The sequence below is a fragment of the Nyctereutes procyonoides genome, unplaced genomic scaffold (genome assembly GCF_905146905.1).
Source record: "Nyctereutes procyonoides isolate TBG_1078 unplaced genomic scaffold, NYPRO_anot_genome, whole genome shotgun sequence".
Taxonomy (NCBI): domain Eukaryota; kingdom Metazoa; phylum Chordata; class Mammalia; order Carnivora; family Canidae; genus Nyctereutes; species Nyctereutes procyonoides.
The window spans coordinates 41,301,887-41,322,959 of record NW_026575020.1 but is presented as its reverse complement, the minus strand read 5'-3'; the positions used below and the strand labels follow the sequence as shown (position 1 = coordinate 41,322,959).

The 21,073-nt window shown below is 43.5% G+C and overlaps 1 protein-coding gene across 7 annotated transcripts in view; it reads right to left on the bottom strand.

Moving 5' to 3' along the window:
* The window catches only part of DENND1A (DENN domain containing 1A), a 506,616-nt gene that overhangs the window by 176,822 nt on the left and 308,721 nt on the right, over positions 1–21,073 (bottom strand). For all 7 annotated transcript variants that reach the window (XM_055337788.1, XM_055337761.1, XM_055337769.1 and 4 more), the window contains one exon: positions 7,737–7,838. In XM_055337788.1, the coding sequence (XP_055193763.1) occupies positions 7,737–7,838 (102 nt within the window). The remainder of the gene's footprint in view (positions 1–7,736; positions 7,839–21,073) is intronic.

The window sequence follows — 21,073 nt, the reverse complement described above, 5'->3', positions numbered from 1 at the left end:
AAATTTCACTTTGCGTTCAGTTTGTCATTTCTCTTTAGTTTCCTCTGGTCTGTGACAGTGCCTCAGTCTTCCCTAGTTTTTTTTATGACCCTGACAAGTTTGAAAAGTACTCATCATGTATGTTATAGAATGTCCCTCAATTTGAGTGTAATTGAAGCTTTTGTAATGATTTGACTGGATTTTTGGAAAGAACACCAGAGAGATCATGTATCCTCATCGTATCAAGGTTACGTGATAGCCACACAACATCCCTGGTGACGTTAAACTTGATCACTTGGTTGAAGTAGTCTTTGACATTTGTCCTTGTGAGTTACACTTTTCCCCTTTAACATACTCTATTTCTTGGAATCCCAGCCCACACTCAAGTGTGTGTGTGTGTTGCAGGGGGTGGGGTGAGGAGGATTAAGCTCCTTCTCTTAGAGAGGGAAGTATCTATAGATACTATTGGAATTCCTCTATGAGGAAGATTTGCCTCTCAGCCCCCATCCACTCTCTTGTGGTTGGTGTTTCACTGTGTATCTTTTTCATCCTTTAACTTTTCATCCATCTGACTCTTTAAAATGAAATTCTTGTGGGCAGCATATAATTGGGTCCTGATTATTTAAGTAATTTATTACTCTCCTGTAATTAGAGTATTTAGACAACATACGTTTGATGTAATAAATCCACATGGTTGGGTAAGTCTATCATCTTGCTAACTTTTCTATTCCTTCCATCTGTGTTTGGTCCCTTTAGCTTTCCCTCTACCCCCAAATGTTTTGGATCTTTAATATTGGCCTATTAGCTACATTTTTTCCCCCTTAGTGGCTCCTCTATGACTCACATCTTTAATTTAATAGTCTACCTTCAAATAATATACCAGTTTACAGAGAATTTAAGAATCTTAAAACAGTATACTTCCTTTCTCCATCCCCACCCTGTCTTCTGTGCTGTTGCCATACATCTTCTACCCATGTTACAACACACAATACACTGGCATTATTTTTACTGTAAATACTCAGTTGCCTTTTATAGAAACTAAACATGAGAAAAGAAGTCTCTTATATTTACCTATATATTAACTATTTCTGGCACTCTTCCCTCCTTTATTGTTCAAGTTTCTTATGGTTTAATTTTTCTTCTTTCCGAAGAAACAAGAAATGTAGTGTGTGCGGACAATGATTTTCTGCCCCCTGCCCCCCGCCGCCCCCCGCCCCCGCCCCGGCCTTTTGGTCTGAACAGGTCCTAATTTTGTCTTCATTCTTAAAGGATATTTTCATCCTATTGAAGGATATAGATTTCTAGGTTGACAAAAATTTCCCTTCATTACTTTAAAAATGTCATTCTATTATCTCCTGGCTTAAGTAGCTTCTTCTAGAAGTCTTCAGTCATTACTTCTTTCTTTTATATGATGTGTCTTTTTTTCTCCAGCTAATTTTAAGCCTTCCCATTTGTCACTGGTTTTACATAGTTATCATTCTGGGCTTTTGTGTGGTTTTGTCTGGATGCACTATGCTTGTGGTATCTTGAGTTTACGATTTTCACCACAAGTTAAAAAAAGAAAGCTATAATTTTAAAATATTTTTTTCTATCTTTCCCTACCTTCCTCTCCCTCCAGGATGATATGTATTTTAGTCCTCTTGATACTGTGCTGTAGGTCCTTGAGGATCCATTAACCTTTTCCAGTCTTTTCCTTTCCCTGCTTCATACTGGCTACTTTTTATACCTATGTTTTCAAGTTCACTGATCTTTTACGTGGTGGTGTCTAATATCCTCTTAATCCTATCAGTGAAATTTTGATTCCAGGTTTTGTTATTGTTTTTTAATCTGAGCACCAGTTACTGGTATTGGATAAGAACTCATCACACTGAACGTCAATGTTAGGTGTACTTTGTGTATTTAAACTTCAATAAAAACATATTGCTGCTCAGAATTTGAATGTTTCCTTGACTGTGTGAGCTCCATCCTACACACGGGCAGGTCAGTCTTCAGCACACTAGTCAAGAGGACCTAATTCAGATTTCCGGAGCTCTTTTGATGAGTAGCTTCCAGTCTGGTACTCTGACCCACAAATCTAAACCACCTCTCCCTCAGATCTCTGACCCTTCAACTCAGTAAGACTGCTGTGCTTTGTCGGGGATCCCCCTCCTGGCACCATGGTCAAGAAATGCCTCAAGGCAAAAAGCCAGGGGGATGGTAGGCCTTACCTCACATGCTTCCTTTCTCTCAGGAATCAAAGTCCTGAACTGCCTGTTGTCTAACATGTGAAAACTGTTGCTTTTATATTTGTCTAGAGTTCTAGTTGTTAATAGTGGGAGGATAAAGCCAGTTCCAATTATTCCATGGCTAGACGCAGAACAAAGACCTCTTTTAATAAAATTTCCAGCATGGATGCCATGTTTTGCAAGATTTCATCTACCAAAATAACCCAATCCATATGTCCCTTCCACTCTTCCATCTATCTATTCAGTGGCTGCTACATCTCTGTGAAACAAAGATGAATAAAACTTAATTCCTGCCCTCACAGAACTCACAATTTAAAGGGAAAGGAAGAAATGTGTAATAAACTATATTCCTGGGTGATAAGTAAAATTACACAATCAATACAAGGAGCTCTGAAGACACAGAGATATAGTTAAATTACTTGGAGAGGTAAGAGAAGGGCTTGTATTTATTTATTTACTATTTTTAAATAGGCTACACACCCAACGTGGGATATGAACTCATGATCCTGATATTAAGAGCTACATGCTCTACTGACTGAGCCAGCCAGGTGGCCCAGGGAAGGTTTTTACAGCTTCACATTTAGAGTAAATTTTAAAGAATGAGTAAGAGACTGATTGGTAGGATAGGATATTTGGGAAAAAAGAAACACTACATGCAAAGTTTGAAGCTATAAAATAATATGCAAGGTTTGGAGAACTAGTAACAGTTCTACATGCCTATAAATAGGGTTTGGGGCTGGGAGGGTAATGAGCTAAAGCTATGGAAAACAATAGGAGGGTCAGAACATGAAGGCAGACACTGAATGCAATGCTCATCATCATTTACATCCATAAATCATTACAACTACCACCCATCATACTCACAGGATATGTGTTTTACATATATTACACACACTACATTCAATTCCCACAACAACCTATGAGGAAACTAAGGCTCAGAGAGCTTAAGTAATTTTGACTGAGATCACAAGGCTAATAAGTGAAGAAGCCGGGATTTAAACACACATCTGACCAATGGAACAGAATAGAGAATCCAGAAATGGACCCTGAACTTTATGGTCAACTAATATTCGACAAAGGAGGAAAGACGATCCACTGGAAGAAAGACAGTCTCTTCAATAAATGGTGCTGGGAAAATTGGTCATCCACATGCAGAAGAATGAAACTAGACCACTCTCTTGCACCATACACAAAGATAAACTCAAAATGGATGAAAGATTTAAATGTGAGACAAGACTCCATCAAAATCCTAGAGGAGAACACAGGCAACACCCTTTTTGAACTTGGCCACAGTAACTTCTTGCAAGATACATCCATGAAAGCAAAAGAAACAAAAGCAAAAATGAACTATTGGGACTTCATCAAGATAAGAAGCTTTTGCACAGCAAAGGATACAGTCAACAAAACTCAAAGACAACCTACAGAATGGGAGAAGATATTTGCAAATAACATATCAGATAAAGGGCTAGTTTCCAAAATCTATAAAGAACTTATTAAACTCAACACCAAAGAAACAAACAATCCAATCATGAAATGGGCAAAAGACATGAAGAGAAATCTCACAGAGGAAGACATAGACATGGCCAACATGCACATGAGAAAATGCTCTGCATCACTTGCCATCAGGGAAATACAAATCAAAACCACAATGAGATACCACCTCACACCAGTGAGAATGGGGAAAATTAATAAGGCAGGAAACAACAAATGTTGGAGAGGATGCGGAGAAAAGGGAACCCTCTTACACTGTTGGTGGGAATGTGAACTGGTGCAGCCACTCTGGAAAACTGTGTGGAGGTTCCTCAAAGAATTAAAAATAGACCTGCCCTACGACCCAGCAATTGCACTGTTAGGGATTTACCCCGAAGATTCAGATGCAATGAAACGCCGGGGCACCTGCACCCCGATGTTTCTAGCAGCCATGTCCACAATAGCCAAACTGTGGAAGGAGCCTCGGTGCCCATCGAAAGATGAATGGATGAAGAAGATGTGGTCTATGTATACAATGGAATATTACTCAGCCATTAGAAACAACAAATACCCACCATTTGCTTCGACGTGGATGGAACTGGAGGGTATTATGCTGAGTGAAGTAAGTCAATCGGAGAAGGACAAACAGTGTATGTTCTCACTCATTTGGGGAATATGAATAATAGTGAAGGGGAATATAAGGGAAGGGAGAAGAAATGTGTGGGAGATATCAGAAAGGGACACAGAACATAAAGACTTCTAACTCTGGGAAATGAACTAGGGGTGGTGGAAGGGGAGGAGGGCGGGGGGTGGGGGTGAATGGGTGACGGGCACGGAGGGGGACACTTGACGGGATGAGCACTGGGTGTTATTCTGTATGTTGGTAAATTGAACACCAATAAAAATTAATTTATAAAAAAAAATTTTTTTTTTAAAAAAAATTTAAACACACATCTGTCTGATTTCAAAGTCAACAAAAGGAATTTGCCTCTAAGCTATAGGCACTGGGAAGTTTGGGGAGGATATTTTGTCTTTCAATTTTTTTTTTTTTTTTTTTTTTTTTAGTTTTTTAATTATGTTCCTTGATGGAGTGGTTTTAAGAGGGAAACATAGTTAGGTTTATTTTTGGAAAGGTCGCTCTGGTGCAAGAGGAGGAAGGGCTGGAGACGAAAGACCAAGTTGGGAGGCTGCTGCTAATAGTGCAGGAGAAAAATAAGAGCCTGGATTAGGTGGGTGTAAGGAAGACAGAATACAGGATCTGACAAATAGTTTAAGAAGCAGAATCTATCAGATGCCATAAACAAGCAGCTCTAAGAAAGGGGAAATTGTGAGGTCAACTCACAGGATATGATGATACCCTGAAGGTACCTGGCCCTGTGCTGAATGCAGGGGACACGAAGATGCACAGGACGTGATTTCTTCTCTCAAGTTCACACAGCCTTAGAGAATCAAATCTCTGCATTCCACTGAGACACAAATATCTTACAGACCACATTCCCTCTCCATTACTGTATCTTTGGAGTTTTTAATGGTTCTAGAGTCCCACGCTAGAATACCACTGAAGAACCGTCTCAACCCTGCCTCAAACCAATTTGCAAATGAACAGGTCCTTTTTATGCAGGCTGAGGTCTGTTAAGGAACTAACGTCCTCTAACTCTGGCTATAATTACTAACAATGACTTTATTAAGAACAAATGCAGGTACCATTTATTGAACACTAACAACGCGTGAGCACTGCCCCAAGCATTTGAGGAACATAATCATCTCATTTATTTGCTACAGCAATCCTCAATACAGGGCTCATACCCCACCTTCCAAAATGGGGGACTGAGCTCAGAAAAAAAATAACTTGCCCCTCGTTCCTTTGGTTTCCTGAGACCACTTTATTGATCATTTAAAAAGCATCTTGAGGGGGATGCCTGGGTGGCTCAGGCAGTTAAACGGTTCAACTCTTGATTCAGCTCAGGTCAAGATCTCAGGGTTGTGAAACTGAGCCTGCTTAAGATCCCCCCCCCTTCCCCCTCTCTCACCCACTTGCATATGTATGCTCGCACATGGGCGCATACTCTTTCCCTCTAAAAAAAAAAAAATTAAAAAGCATCTTTGTGCCATCTTCAGGAAGCCTCTATTACCTGTCTCCTAAATTTTGTCATCCCCAGGCCCTTCTGTGCCTGATTCCTACTTTCCTTGTGGCCTCTATTATGCTATATCATGATATAGATGTAATTTACATATCCATTTCCCTCTACTTTGCTCTTTGAAGGAAAGGACTAGATCTGCTTCATCTTTGCTGCTTAATGCCCAGCAGTGGGTCAGAGCACTGCAGATAGGACCAGTCTACCTACTCCATGGTTTCTTAGCCACCAGTTACTCATCCTGGGCTGCCCTGGGGCTCCTGGCTATTCCTAGACTCTCTTACCATATTCACTTGGGAGCTTTGGGTCCATACCTCTGGTGCTCATGGCTTAAAGGAAAAGTTCTTCCACCTAAAGGGAACCAGGGTGGAAACTACATATTCTTTGGACCAGTAGAACTAAAACTACGGTCAGTAGGCCCTAAGATCCCAAGCCCATACCATGTCCTGACATGAGCAGTAAGCCTCACAGTATCTGGTCCTTTCATTTTCCCTGCGTTTGCCATCTCTCTGCCTCAGAAGGGAGGGCACTGTACAAGAAGAAGAGGCAGACTGGGCTTTGGTGTTGTTGAATCTCAGCTCTGCCTCAGCCAGTTGTATGGTCATGTGCTCTTGGAGGCCTTTTCCTCCCCTGCAATAGGGAGAGGAGAAAGCACCTACTCCACTGGGCTCTGATGCTTACTGAATGTGATCCCTGAATGGAGCAGGCCCCTCAAGAGGCAATGGAGCCTGGTGGCTCTCTGGAGTTGGGTTTGCCTCCTGGCTCCTCTTCTTTCTAGCTCTGAGCGTGAAGTGGGAATTAGGAAAATACCTTCCTCACAGCCGTGTGAAGAGGAAATGAGAGGCCAATAATGAGCTCTTAGCACAGTGCTCAGCTTGGAGGAAGCCAGTTAATGGCAGCCATTGTTTAATTAGGCTACAAATGGGAACATCTTTATATAGCACAAATGACTCCCCCAAATCTTATACTGAGTTAAAAGTGGAGGGGTTTGAAATCCCATTGCAAACCATTTATCAACAAACAGCAACCTCTTCCAGATAGCTAACCCCAAACTGCCACGGGGACTCCTGGCAGTAATGGAGCTCCACCTGCCATGGCAGAAACCCAGCAACACAGACTCAATTCCACGTCAGTACACATGGCCAGCAACATCTACTCCTTTCAGTTTGGAAGTCAGGATAACTTTACAGATCTTCTAGCAGACAGAGCCATGGAGGTCAAGCCAGAAACATCAAAACCATATTTCCCAGTGAGCCCCAATCCTCCTCATTCATAATGACAAGGGGGAGACTGGGTCTACTTCAAACAGCTGTCCAGGAGGCAGCCCGAGTAGCAATACTGAGACTGGTGTGTGGTCAGGTGTTCACGCGGCAAATGTGGCAGCCAGTTGCTTTTGCTAAAGGATCTAGCCTGCTATGTGGCTAGATCCAGGGTAACAAAGATTTATGGGACATGGAGCCATCTTCAGAGAATTGTCAGCAGATACCACATGGGAAAACAGCTGCTTGATGATGGTCCAGAAGAGAAATGTAGATGTGGAGTGCCCCACATCATTCATATGGAAAGCCTCCCGGAACCTCTGCAGTGGGAAGCCCAGGGGAAGCTGTCTGAGTCTCTGGACATGGAAATGTGCTGGAGAGGGATGGCAAGACACCCCGGCTCCCACAGGAAGAGGAGCTGACTAGACCCTGGAATTGCTTCTCAGCCCTCTAGATGCAAGTTATAAGAGCAAAAAAAAGACTAAAAAAATGAACCACCCTCCAGCTTTCTTCACTAAGGCAAAGAGGGCAGAGACAGTAGATAGAAACCGCAGTTCTGAGACCACAGGACAACCACAGCCACCTCCTCTCCTTTCCCTTCTCTAAAATCACATCCACGTCCCCTCCCCCATCTCACAGGAGTCACAACTCAAGAGCTCATTACCCACCACATCATTTGGGAGGCTCTGGAGGTCATCGAAGGGAGTTTCCAGGGTGTTGGTGTCCACGTTGAGGATCACGACATCATCCAGGGCCATGTTTCTGACTTTCTGCGAAGAAAAAAATTCCAAAAGAAAAAAAAAATCACTGAAACACCATGAGGCTACAGATACTTCTACTGGCCCTCTCTGGGAAAGGGGCATAAGGAAGAACAGTGACAGGTTCATTCTGTGGCAGGCCCAGTGCTAGGTGGTTCACATTTCTTACATGTCTTCACATTTTTTAACTGTCACAAAAACTCTATGAGCTTTATAGTCATCCCCAAGTCCCAGGAATGGAAAGGGTTTCACAGAGATGAAGCTAAGTTACCATGGTCAGGTCACACAGCTAGGAAAAGAGATCCTCACACTCCAATGTTATTTTTTTCTTATATTTTCTTTTTTTTAAACAGTAGAAGCAGCAGTCCAAAGTTCAGCGAGGCCCTTATGACACCCATTTTCAATCCATCCCCTCTCATGTACCAAAAGCTATTTTGCATCTCTCTTTTGGACCTTGTCATTGTTGGGTATGGAATATGGTGTATGGCCAACGTTAACATCTTAACATTGCCCTTAAACATTAAGTAAGAAGGTCACACTTTCAGTTTGGTCCCATTTTCCATAGAAAAACCCAGCGAGTGAATCAAAGCTCAGAGGCTTTGGCCATGTGTCATTATTCTACTGGCACTTTAATGGAGAGAGTAAGAAAGATGTGCTTACTGGGTGCACATGTCTGTGTGGGGAGGAAGGGATACATAGATAATAGAGAAAGGAAGAGTCCACCATCTGGGAACAACTCTCCAAAGTCTGTAGAAGTATGAGTAGCCAGAGTTTTTAATTTTAAATTTTTTTTTTTTTATGATAGTCACAGAGAGAGAGAGAGAGGCAGAGACACAGGCAGAGGGAGAAGCAGGCTCCATGCACCGGGAGCCCGACGTGGGATTCGATCCCGGGTCTCCAGGATCGCGCCCTGGGCCAAAGGCAGGCGCCAAACCTCTGCGCCACCCAGGGATCCCGAGTTTTTAATTTTTAATCACACTATTTACCCACTACTGGAATCCACCTCCATTTTTCTCCTGCTCACCCACCACTCCCAACCTCATTCAAACCTCTTCTCCTCTCAAATTCCAAAGCTCATTCCTTTAGAGTCTAGAACTTCAGAACTGTTATTTTTATCCCAGTTGACCCCAGATAATTAGAAAGACCTTACAATTTGTGGTCAAAACTGGAATACTTGTGGGTGTGAAAGACAACATACTATGCCAGGGCAAAAGACATACAGTGAGACATATGATCACCTTCCATATATAAGGGATCAATTTTAGCTGCCCTCTGAGGTGCTGCATATGACCGTACAGATGTGCACTGCCCAAGGACACCCAGCCATCCAGATGGGGCTGAGATCTGCTAAGCCACGTGCCTGGGTCAAGGGTGGTAACGGTGGGAGGAAGGAGATGCCTTTTCCTAATTCATCTAAAAGAAGTGGATAGCCAGCCTAGAGTTGTGGCTGGATCATTCTGATGGTTGCTAAAGCCAATGTCCTGGAAATACACAATTATAGAATAATATAATATAAACTAGAAGCCTACTGGTGTTTTGTACTGTGTCTCATTTCATTCTTACCAAATCTGCAAACTGCATGTTATTACACTCATTTTATATACCTAGAGAAAAAGGAGGCTCAGAGAGGTGAGGTAAGGGGCAGAGGTAACAGCACTGGCCGCCTCTACAGCCATGTTCCCATGGCATTGCACCATCAGCCTCCTTGTCATCAGGCACTCTCAGTGAGACTGACCTCCATATATAGCCCTTGTCACTGAGCCCCAGCACCGCTCTGCCTGCCTGCTTTCCTCTGTTGGGGTGTGGGCTCCTTCAGGGGCTCACCCGTTTGGCTCTCCACTGCATGATAACCAGCACCCGACAAAATGATAGGCTCTTGGTAAGGGCTTAGTAATACTGGCTGATGCTTGTTCTCTCAAACGGCAGTCTCTAGGACAAAACATTTTGCGATTCCTCCCAGCAGGAAGGTGGAGCTGAGCTGGCCATAAGCCTCCTATGGTTGAAATGGTCCCAGGTGGCAGATTCCTGGGTCCCTCCCACTGAACACACCTAGGAGCTTCAAACTCCTTTTGTTACTGAGTTTTCCAAGCCACCAGGGGCTGGCCCACAAACCTCTCAACCCCTTCATCAACATTTCTTAAGTGCTCACTATGGGCTGAGAGCTGCACAGAAGGGATAAGGTTGCCTCCTTACACGCGTATTTTGTCCTCCAAACCCCAACACTCACATTAATGGGCTGCCTTATTTACAGGGTAAAAAGCTATCAGCAAATAGCCTCAATCATAATACAGATCACTAGTGTTTCACAAAGCACAATCCCTACTTTTCAGATGAGATCCGTAAGACTCCTGGTGAACTGTCCAGGGCTCTTTTGCTGCCTCATGTCTCAGCCCAGTCAGTTAAACACTTAGCAGTGTGCTGGCAGGAAGTCACACAAACAGACTTAACAACTATCCTTGTCACTCACATCACCAGGCAGAGTTCACATAGATCCTTTCAGATTCAACCACTTAGCTGGAGACTAAGTATCACCATTCCCATTGCAGGAATAAGACACAGGCTCGGAGAGGTGAAGTGGCTCACCTCAGGTTACGTGGCTACTCTTCGGTGACTTTGTGAAACTGGTAAGATAACTGCGACCATCACCATCCTTACCCCCTATCCCCTGGGCTGCTGTGAAGATGAGAGAAGCAACAGGCACACAGTGCGAGACACACAGGATTTATAAACAGTAGCTATTATTTTTACTTTTTTTTTAAGATTTTATTTATTTATTCATAGAGACACAAAGAGAGAATGAGAGGCAGAGACACAGGCAGAGGGAGAAGCAGGCTCCATGCAGAGAGCCCGACGTGGGACTCGATCCAGGGTCTCCAGGATCATGCCCCGGGCCGCAGGCGGCACCAAACCACTGCGCCACCGGGGCTGCCCTATTTTTACTTTTATAATTCACACATCAGTCACAGCAAGTCTGAAAGCTGCAGTGCCAATGGCCAAAGGGCAAAAGCCCTCTGGCCCCTTCTCAGTAGCTAATGGGCTCTCACCTCAAAAGCCGAGACACCAGAGATGGAAGTGGAGAAAGGGCCATAAGGAACACCATAACTCAGCAGGGGACTCCAGGACTGGATGGCCGCTGCACCCCAGAGTTGCCTATTCTGCCTCGGCTGACCTTCTAAATAGCCCCAAACAGGAGGGCAGGGGGCCTGGCCACTGGAGAGAAGCCTCAGAGGCTGAAAGGCCCAGTAAGAGGGATGTTGATTCTGGACCAGAATCGGGTGTTGTTTCTGTGTTCCCAGTGAGGCCCCAGCAGCACAGACCAGCCCTTGTGGGCTCTCCATGGCCTGGGCTGGAACAGGCTTTTGATTTCTTCCCACTCCTGGCTGGAGGACTTGCCGGTTAAGCTGCGTGGAGTGTTTACTTTTTCAACAATGGTAGCAGGCTAAAGAAGAGGAAAAAACCTGGCCCTTTTTTTCTGACTTAGCAGGCCAGGGTCCCCTTAGTAACCGAAATGCCAAAGCACCAGGCTCCAGGCAGGAGCTGGGGCGGCACAGTTTCCTCTTATAGGACAATGCTGCCCTCCTGGCAGCAAGGCCTCTTCCAAAGGGGCTGGCGGAGACTCAAGCGCCTTCTTGAAGCTCAGTGTTCCCAAGGAGAGAATGGGAGGCCAGCTCGGCCGGATGGTGCCTGATCCCTGAAAGGCTTGAGGAAACAGAGGCAACGAAGAAAGGCCAATCAGCCTCCCCCAAAAACAAAAGCCCAACCCCACAAAAGCCTTCCAATGGGGGGGTGGCGGTGGGAGGTGTTGGTGGAGGAGGAAGCTGGACCATGACTGAGTGCCAGCTCATTTAATCGCAACCACACTACGAGGGAGACAGGACCATCCCCATGGGTAGGGATGAGAAAATAAGGCCTCGTGATGTCGAATAGGCTGCCTCAAATCACATCACTAGTGAAGAGCAGAGCTGACTTGTGAACCCACTCTGACTCAAAAGCCCAACTATTTCTGAAGACATCCCAAATCCAATAGCTCAGACCTGAGAACAAATACCTGAAGGCATGAAGCTATAGGAACCCTCTCGGGGCCAGCTTTCTCTTCCACAAAGTAACACTTGCCTTTTGTATCCTAAAAATCACATATGCTTGTTAAAAATAAAAAAGGGATGGACAAAATATTCAAAGAAAGAAATTATAGTTATTTTCATCCCTCCATCTGGAGACAATGTTTTGTTTTGTTTTTTAATAAATTAATTTTTATTGGTGTTCAATTTACCAACATACAGAATAACACCCAGTGCTCATCCCGTCAAGTGTCCCCCTCAGTGCCTGTCACCCATTCACCCCCACCCCCCGCCCTCCTCCCCCTCCACCACCCCTAGTTCATTTCCCAGAGTTAGAAGTCTTTATGTTCTGAGGAGACAATGTTTTGATGTTTCCCTCCATAACCTTGCAACCCCAATCCCTACTTTTAAAAATACAGTTGAAATAATTCTTAATATTTCTTTCTGATTTCCTCATTTATTACAATATACAAATGCTCCATTTCATTAAAAACTTTGTAAAGGTCATTACTAATTGCCACAAAGTGTTCCATTTCATGGAAACAAACTTAACTGAGCCCATCCTGTTGGCTGTTATTTCCAGTTTTAAAGAAATTTTTATATATAATATTGTCATGAAATTTGTAGGCATAAAGCCTTGTTCTTTAGGATGGATTCCTAGAAGTGGAATTTACTTTCCACTTCTTAAAAAGTGTCCCTCTCAAATTCGACTTTGAGGGAGATATCTTTACTTCCAATTATTTTAAAGTCATTTTATCCACAGCTTGTGTTTCCTACTCTAAGTGAAGAAAAATCAGCAAAGACACGAGCAGATGTCAAAATAGTCCTCCAAAAACCCTACCCAATTAAAACACTTACTAGTACCGCAGCACACCGAGACAGCTCTCCGGTAGCTTGTCCCACCAACACATTCCCTCTCATTTTAGTTACAACATATGCCAAAGCTCCTGCCAGCTGCAAACCCTCCCCCCACCAGACTCTATAGGCTTTTTCTCAGAATGAATAAAAAAAAAAAATACTGACATGCACACCGACTTTCCAAATGGCATTTCTTGCACAGAGAAACACACAAAAATGGCATCTTCCCATAAATATTGTTAATCAAAAATGTCTTTTCTCTTTATGCTTTGTCACAGGCAGACTTTAGCCTGACCCCAGCCTTTCAGGACAGGGAAGGGAAGCATCGTTGTATGGGGGTGGTCAGGGCAGCTGAGAGGTTATGGGCTTGAATACAGGCTTCTTCACCTAAGATTTGCACCCCTTCTCCCACCTTGAGTGCTGCTTTAAGGCAATTTGCTCAACCTCATAAATCCTCCAGATTTTCATCTATGGAATGGGGATCAAGACAGTACCCCCTCACAGAGTTGCTGTGAGGATAAGCTAAGCAAACCTACGTAGAGTTAGCATGATGCCCAGAACACACTCACAGACATTGAACCAACAGTGGCTCTCCTGCTTGCCTGTCTGTCCCCTCTCCTTTGATGGTTCCTGAGAACTCAGCCAAGTTTAGTCAACCTTACTTCAGGAGGCCTCAGCTAAGTCTGCCTTTCCTTGTGCTCCCCTGTCATTCCCACAACCAGAATAACATGCCAACTGAGAGTTATTTCTTTAGGTATTTGATTCCTCCCCTAGTCTGTGGGCTTCTTGGGGGTAGTAAGACCTATCTCTGTACCATGAGCTCCTAACCCCAACACCTGGCTCACAGTTGGCAATTCCTGAATGAATGAATGAATGAATGAATGAATGAATGAGAGGCAGTAGAGCTGAGAGGTAAAGAGCACAGGATCTGGAAGCCAGTCTGTGAGTTCTAACACTTACCAGGTGTGCAAACTTGGACATTTCACTCCATCTCTCTATGCCCTACCGTTGTCCTTTATAGGGGCAGACAACAGTGCCTCCCTCACAGACTTGTGATGAGGATTAAATGGGTTAACATTTTTAAGTAGTACAGTGGTGCCTGGCACATGAGAAGCTGAATATAAGTGAGCTTTATTTTGTTAAATAAAAAAAGAACAATTTTTTTGAGAGTGGGGGAAACGTTCTATCTTTATTGTGGTGGCAGTGGTTTTCATGAATGTATGCAACTATCAAAATTCATTAAATCGTATGCTTTAAATGGATGGTTTGTACATAAATTGCATCCCAATGAAGTTGATAAACACATTACTACTGTGTCCAGAACATGGAATAAAATCACAATAGATAGTAAAGAATTAACAATGCACGGATGGTAAATGAACGCCACACAGCAAGGTAATTTGTCCCTGGCACATTCAGATTTACACTGAGTTTGACTTCCTGCTTCTTTCATCTAGCCCAGGATTTTTTTTTTTTAACTTTGCTTTTTCCACTTATGCCCTCTTAGGATAAACATAAAAGTCCAATGCCCCTAGAGATCCTGATATACTTCTCTACACAAAAATGGAGTCTGAGAATCATCTACCTTTGGTGTTTCCCCTGCAACCAAGACTTTATTGAGCCTTACTTTCTAAAACTGGTCATATGAAAACAATGAATTTCCTCCCCTAACATATAAAACAGCAATACTAGTTCAAACTACACCAATACCCATGCCCCCCCCCCAGAAGGGGGTGACTCTGCCTGTCCAGGGAGGGGACTGGGCAGCTAATGACAAAACGGAGGACTCAGAACCAGCCCATAAGATAAAGAGCAAGGGTTTGCAATGGCAGTGTAATCCAGTGGATTCAAAGAGTGGTCAGAAGCATGTGATGCTCCCCTGGCTGAAGAGGCTGGGAGCTAGATGGGGAGGAAAGCTGGAGCAACAGGGGCCCAGCTCCAATATCAGTCTCCTCAGCTGAGCTCTGGGCTCCCTTTCTAGGATGGAGGTCAGTGAGGCAGCATGCACGGAGTAAATGTGCCAGCATGCAGGACATCTTTTCTATCGTCCCTCCAGTAGGATCATCATCAGGGCAGAGCCAGGAGGGTATATTTGTCTCTGCCTCTCCAGTGCCCAGCACAGTGCCTGACACAGGACAAATGCTTATTAACTAGAGAATGAATGGAATATTGTGGCTGGATTCACTCTGCTGGGAGGCCAGCCTGGAAGCAGATGTCAACGTAAGCCCAAATAGACAACAGAAGCCCAAAGTAAGCAAAATGGAGTTTGCTCAAGGAAGTGTAAGAGAGTAAGAATAATGATGGCAATAATAATCATGTAAAATTTTCATGATTAATTAGTGTAGAATTAATTCACAGTTGACACAGATAGTAAGATAGGAGTTAACATGGCAGTTAAAACTGTGGGCTCTGGAATGAAACAGCCAGATTCAAGCCTTGCCTCCATGACTGTGTAACTTCCAATAAACTCTTTACTTCAGAGTCTCAATTTTCTTATCTATAAAATGGGGATAATACTATCTACTGCACAGCTGTATTGTGAGGGTTAAGTGATATAATGCATGGAAAGAATTTAACACTGTACCTGACTACAGTAAGTGAGCAATAAATGGGACGCTACGGAAAGTGAGTTTCTATCCTTGTAATTTGAAAGTTATGCCAATAAAAAGGATTATGGTTCCAAGACTGTAAGAATTTAAACTGATTTTCAGACCAAAGGTAGAAGCTGTTAAGACTGCACTATTATGATTTTGTGCTATTAAAACTGAAACCACCACCAATCTAGTGTTCTTTTCCTAACTATGTCTCAGGGATATGAGCACATTCTCTGGAGCCACACTGCCCAAGTCTAAATTCCCAACTCTGCCAGTAATAACTGTGCTCCCTGTGCACACCTTTTAACCCCCCTGTGCCTCAGTTTCCTCATTGGTTCCATGAGATTAAAATAGTACTAACCCTTGGGATGATGGCTATCTTTGGGTCAGATGGCGAATGATTACAAAACGACACAAGAGGGGCTTTTAGGGGGACTGGTAATATCTTGTTTCTCAATCTGGTGGTCACATGGGTTACTAATCTTGCTGTGCACTTAGGGTGAGTGCACTTTGCCCTAGAAATCTCATACTTCAATAGTATGTATACAAAAAGTAGTATCATGGACTTCACTGGTTTGTTATGGTGATTAAATGAGTCAAAATATGTATAAACACTTGGGATAACGTTTGGTATATAATAAATGCCTGGTATTTATGATTATTATTATTATGAAAAACAATGTAAGGATAATTATTTTGACAAAAAATTCACTCTAGAATGTATTTCACAGTCAGAAAATCTATCTGCAAATGTGGACACTTCCAAGGCACATGTTACTTCTTCAGTCTGTCCTGTTGCCTCTCCAGTGAAGATCAAAGCAGCAACGTTATCTGGGTAGCTTCTGAGAGACCCGTGTGGTCCTGTGTCCACTTGTTTTGGGGGAACAGCAGGACTGAGTAGAAGCAGCAAGAGTCAGATTGCTTGGGCTTTGGCTTTTTATCTTTCATTCTTGCTCAGAGGACCCAGGGCAGGTTATTTAAATCTAACCTAACCTCAGTTTCTTCATCTATATAATGGGGCCATCACCACATATAACAGAGTGTTGTGAGAAGATTAACAAGGAAAAAAAATAGAAATATTTACTTGGCGCCTACATGGCCATGTTCCCTTCCATCTGCCCAGGGCACTGGCCTTGACCACAGGCTCCCTATCCCATGGCTGAGGTAGCACGTCTGAGACCAGCAACTAGACCATCAAGGAAAGGGGATAGGTCCAGACCGACTGCCAGCAAGGACATCTTATTTCAAGAGGATGCAGCACCTTCCCGAATCAGAGCATTATCACACCCACAAAATGCTTTGCTTTGTTTGGTTCAAAGAAAATTTAGTCTTCAAACCTCTGTGAGAGAGGCACATTGACATGGTTGTTGCCATTAGGTCTCCCTTAAGTCTGACTTCTCAGCAGCTGTTTTAATTTTGAAAGATAGAGAATATGGCTCTTACATCATAATAGTGTGTTAATCCAAATTTTATGCTAAACGACTGCGCTGGGTTCATGCATGTCCTCTTAGGCTAACTCTCCTCCTGATGGGCCAAGCCACCACTAGGTTGATGGGGCCTGCATGGGCCAGGGATTGGGGTACATGCTCTGCGTCCCTCACCTTATGAACTCTTAGGACAACAACGTGATAGCTACTAGCTGGTGTGTTTCTCCCATGCCCAACTCATTAATGAGTACCATATAATGTAATCCCCACGACACTCCTATGGAGAGAAGGAAATTGAGGATCAGAGAGGTAAAATAGCTTTTCCAAAGTCCTCTGGCTTAGAAGCAGTGGAGCTACACAATGAACCCTGTTGAACAACACCACTCAGTTACCCAACGCATCTTATTATTCTGACACGCAGTTTCAATCAACAAACATACTGAACAACTGTAATTTAACAGATGTTTGTTAAACACCTCCTAGAAGAATTAAGCCCTTCAGTAGTTTGTTGGTTGGCCCGGACCCCATTAAAATTCCCAGGGGGGAGAATTTTTTACAGAATATCATACCCATTTGACAGATGAAGAAACTGAGGCTAAAGAGATTAAATAGTTTGCCCCTGTTCTTACAACTGGTGTTTGTCAGAGAAAGGATCTGAATCTGGTTCCACGTGCCGATGTTCTTTCCACTATACGGCACATACAAAATGTGCTCAAATGCATGCGCATACATATGAGCACATAACAAAGAACAGCATGGAGCTGGTGGCCTCCTAGGAAGGAAGGAAAGAGAAAAAAGAGGAAAAGTGGAAAGGACAAGAAGAGGAAAGGCAACTCTTCAGGTATTCTCAACTCTCTATTCCCTCCTGAAATCTTGGATGCACGCAGAGGGGAGAGTGACATTCTCTTTCCTTCCTTGGGCCCCAGAGGTCACTGAGCTGCCAAGCAGTTGATAAACGTCATGGTTTCTCTTTGGAGCCAGGAGTCACTGATTTGCTCCTTCCTGCTCCGCAAAATTAAAAATCTAAGCCCACCAGTTCAGAGGACCCCTGAAAATACCGCTGGAATTTCCCAGGGTGCTTTAAACAGAAACAGAAGCTTGATGAGAGAGGGAAGTGGTACCAGCCCCTCACAGGTCAGGCCAAATCCACTCCTCACAAGGTAATAAGCACTGACTCTTATTAACGAGTCCAGAGATTTTTAACCCAGGGCAGCATGGAGCTATTTCTTCAATGGGCTATTTTTCCTTTCCTGATTGTCTATGCATCGGACACACCTTCATTCATTCATTCGTTCGTTCATTTACCCATTCAGCCATGTGTCAGTCGGTCATTCACGCCAACTTGATGCTAGGGTTTAAGGCCAGCCAGGCAGAGCATGAAATGGGATCTCTGAAATGAAGAAGCCCTCGCCTGGCCTGCTTATGGGGAGTGCGTGGATAGGGAGTGGTGGGGTACACTCTAACCAAATGGCCTAAGAAAAGGCAGAAGAACATAAAGTGGGAGAGAATATCGCCATTCATATGGAACTTGAACAACTGCCTCTCCTGGATGATGCAGGGCCTAAGGTCAGAAAGGCCCCCAGGGTGGTGTCCTAGCTTTTTCACGCACTAGCCAGGCAATTTCAGGCAAGGCACTTTACCTTCTCAGTCTTCAGTTGTCTTCTCTGTGAAATGGGAGCCACCATCCTTACCTTCAGGATTGTTGAGAAGATGAAAAATTAAGTAGGGCATGTGTTTCCTAGGGGGCCGGCTGTACGGCACATCACCCAGTGCCAACAACCTCGATGAGAGCCTGTCCCAGCAGCTCACTGTACAAGTCCACCCTTGTGGTGGTGGTGTCCTGCCTCAGGCTGAAGCACCTTCTTCATGCTGGAGACTCAGTTTCCTCATGTGTAACAAGAAGACAAGGAAGGTCTGTTGTAAAGCATAAATGAGAGATGGAGTGGTGGAGCCCTTGGTGAGATGTGAAGATGGCCCAGACCTAGATCAGTATGATTATCTTTATTGCACAAGGCCATGCTCTTCTGTAAAACCTTCCTGATTACTCTTATTCCACAGCAAGTTGCCTTCTCAAAATCCTAAGTGCCCAGCACAATGGACCATACATGATTAGGCCCTCAAAAAAACCAAAATAAAATAAATGAAACCAAATAAAAAACCAAATAAAACCAATAAAAAAAACCAAAGTAAAATAAAACAAAACACGCAAAAAAACACAACTTGTTTAGTGATGTTTCCAGCTGTTTCATGTATCCTTGTCACTTTTCCTTTAAAATGACTTGTTTTAACCTTACTATATTCACAGATATTACAATAACATTGTCATCTATAAAGTACTACAGGGTTTTTAAATACTTTTATTTTAAAATACATCATCTGATCTTCAAAGCAACCTGATGGAACAGGCATTATTATCCCCTTTTAACAGAAGAGAAGCCTGAAGCTCTTGCCCCAGGTCCCAGTGTGGTAACATAGCTAGGACTTGAGCTTGGGACTTCCCGACCCCAAAGCCTGGGGGTCTCCTTCTCCTGTCTGTGTAGTCCTTTTACATTCTCAGTTTAGCAAATACCAAGGACAGTGACTAGGTCACAGATTTATTTTGTAACCTCTGGATAGGCTTATCAGAGGCCAGACACCTAACAACAAACAGACCCGAAAAGCTGGATCAGTATATCTTTCATATTTATGTACTAAAGCACTTCACACAATGAAACAATTCGGTTTGAATTTTGGTTCTGTAATTATTAGCTATGTGACTCTGGACAAGTTACTTAACCTCTCTGGGCCCAAATCTCATCATCTGTAAAACAGGGCCACCACTACTGGAGTACTGCCTAGTCAAAATTAAATAATGTGTGTAATGTGGCTGGCAGTATTTCAAAAACAGTATCCATCCACTTTGAAACGATGAAACTGGAATTCAAGGATTTCACTGGGGGTTTAAGGGGATCTTGATTCCCTAGTCCCAAAATGGTTTGGGGTCACCCTCCATAAATAGGGCCTCATTCCTCCCACACAACTGCCACTTACCATCATTCATTCATCACTAGGCACAGAAAACCCGGACTCCTATCTCCACCTGCCTTTTATTTGAAATGTCAATTTTTAAAGAGTGGAGAGGTTGGAAACCCAATTTAACAAGCACGCTGAAACATTGTTTATTGCCCCCATAAACATGGCTTAGTGAGAATTACGGACTTAATCAGAGTGAACTTATCTCCCGGTGAAAAGGAACACTTTAAATTTCAGAAATGGCACCTTCACTGTGAAAATCTCTTAACTTTTCAAACAAACTACAGGGGGTCTTAAACATATGGGCAGTAAAGGGGCAGCGATTACTGTGATTTGTCTTGCCCAAGAGCCAAGGAGCCCTAAAGGTCCATAACAACTTTAAGATCTAGGAAAAGTGTTTGGAAAATCATATTCAGGAGACATGTCTATAAAAACACCCAAAAGGTCTGCTGAGTGGGAAGTAGAATCTATATAGTGGCTTGGGGCGGCCCCAGAGGATGGGCCCTGAAATCCTCAGAACGGACTATTTAATAAAGCAGCAGCACCAAGAAAGCACACCTTTCCACTTCTGTGTAAGATTAAGCATTTAGCAATATGTAATATTTTGGTGACCTGCTTTTCAGAAAAGAGGTGTTACATAAACCACAAAGGCTGCTAAATGGTTTGTATGTTTTTTTAAAAAAAACTATTCCAAAGGATGAGATTCTGTGAACCCCAACTTCCCAATGTGAAGCTTCATTAGGGCTCCTCTGATCATTCCAGGAAAGGTTTTCATAAGGACACCCCATTTTGCAGAGAATGTATCAGCCTGGCTGCCAGAGGCAGGAAAGGCAACAGATATAAAATTTTATTATTTCAATGCCCCTAGTAGCAGCCAGGAGGACTTAATGAAATCGCCAAGATTTACAATCTGAAATAGCTATTGCACAGACAGATATGGTTAAGGGAGCTGCGCCCTCTGACCTTTCAACCCTTTGATCCTGGCACAGCAGGTGGCCTGGAGCCCCCTCCTGGGCATCTTCCCTCTCTTCCGAAACTGCCGAACCTTGATGTGCAATAAGCCTGACCCTACACAGGTGACTCTCACAGTGCTTATCACCAGCAGCTGCTGCTAATGGAATGGCCCAAATCACTTGGCCTCGAGATTCTAACTCAGATGGGGGAAGAGGACTCTGCTGTGCAGTGTCCAAATGGTGCCGAAATGATACTCAATAATTCAGCCCAAGTCCAGGGGTTTGGCAATGTTTAACGATGTCATTACAAAAAAGCTGTCCTAGAAATGGAACTCTGTCTCCTCC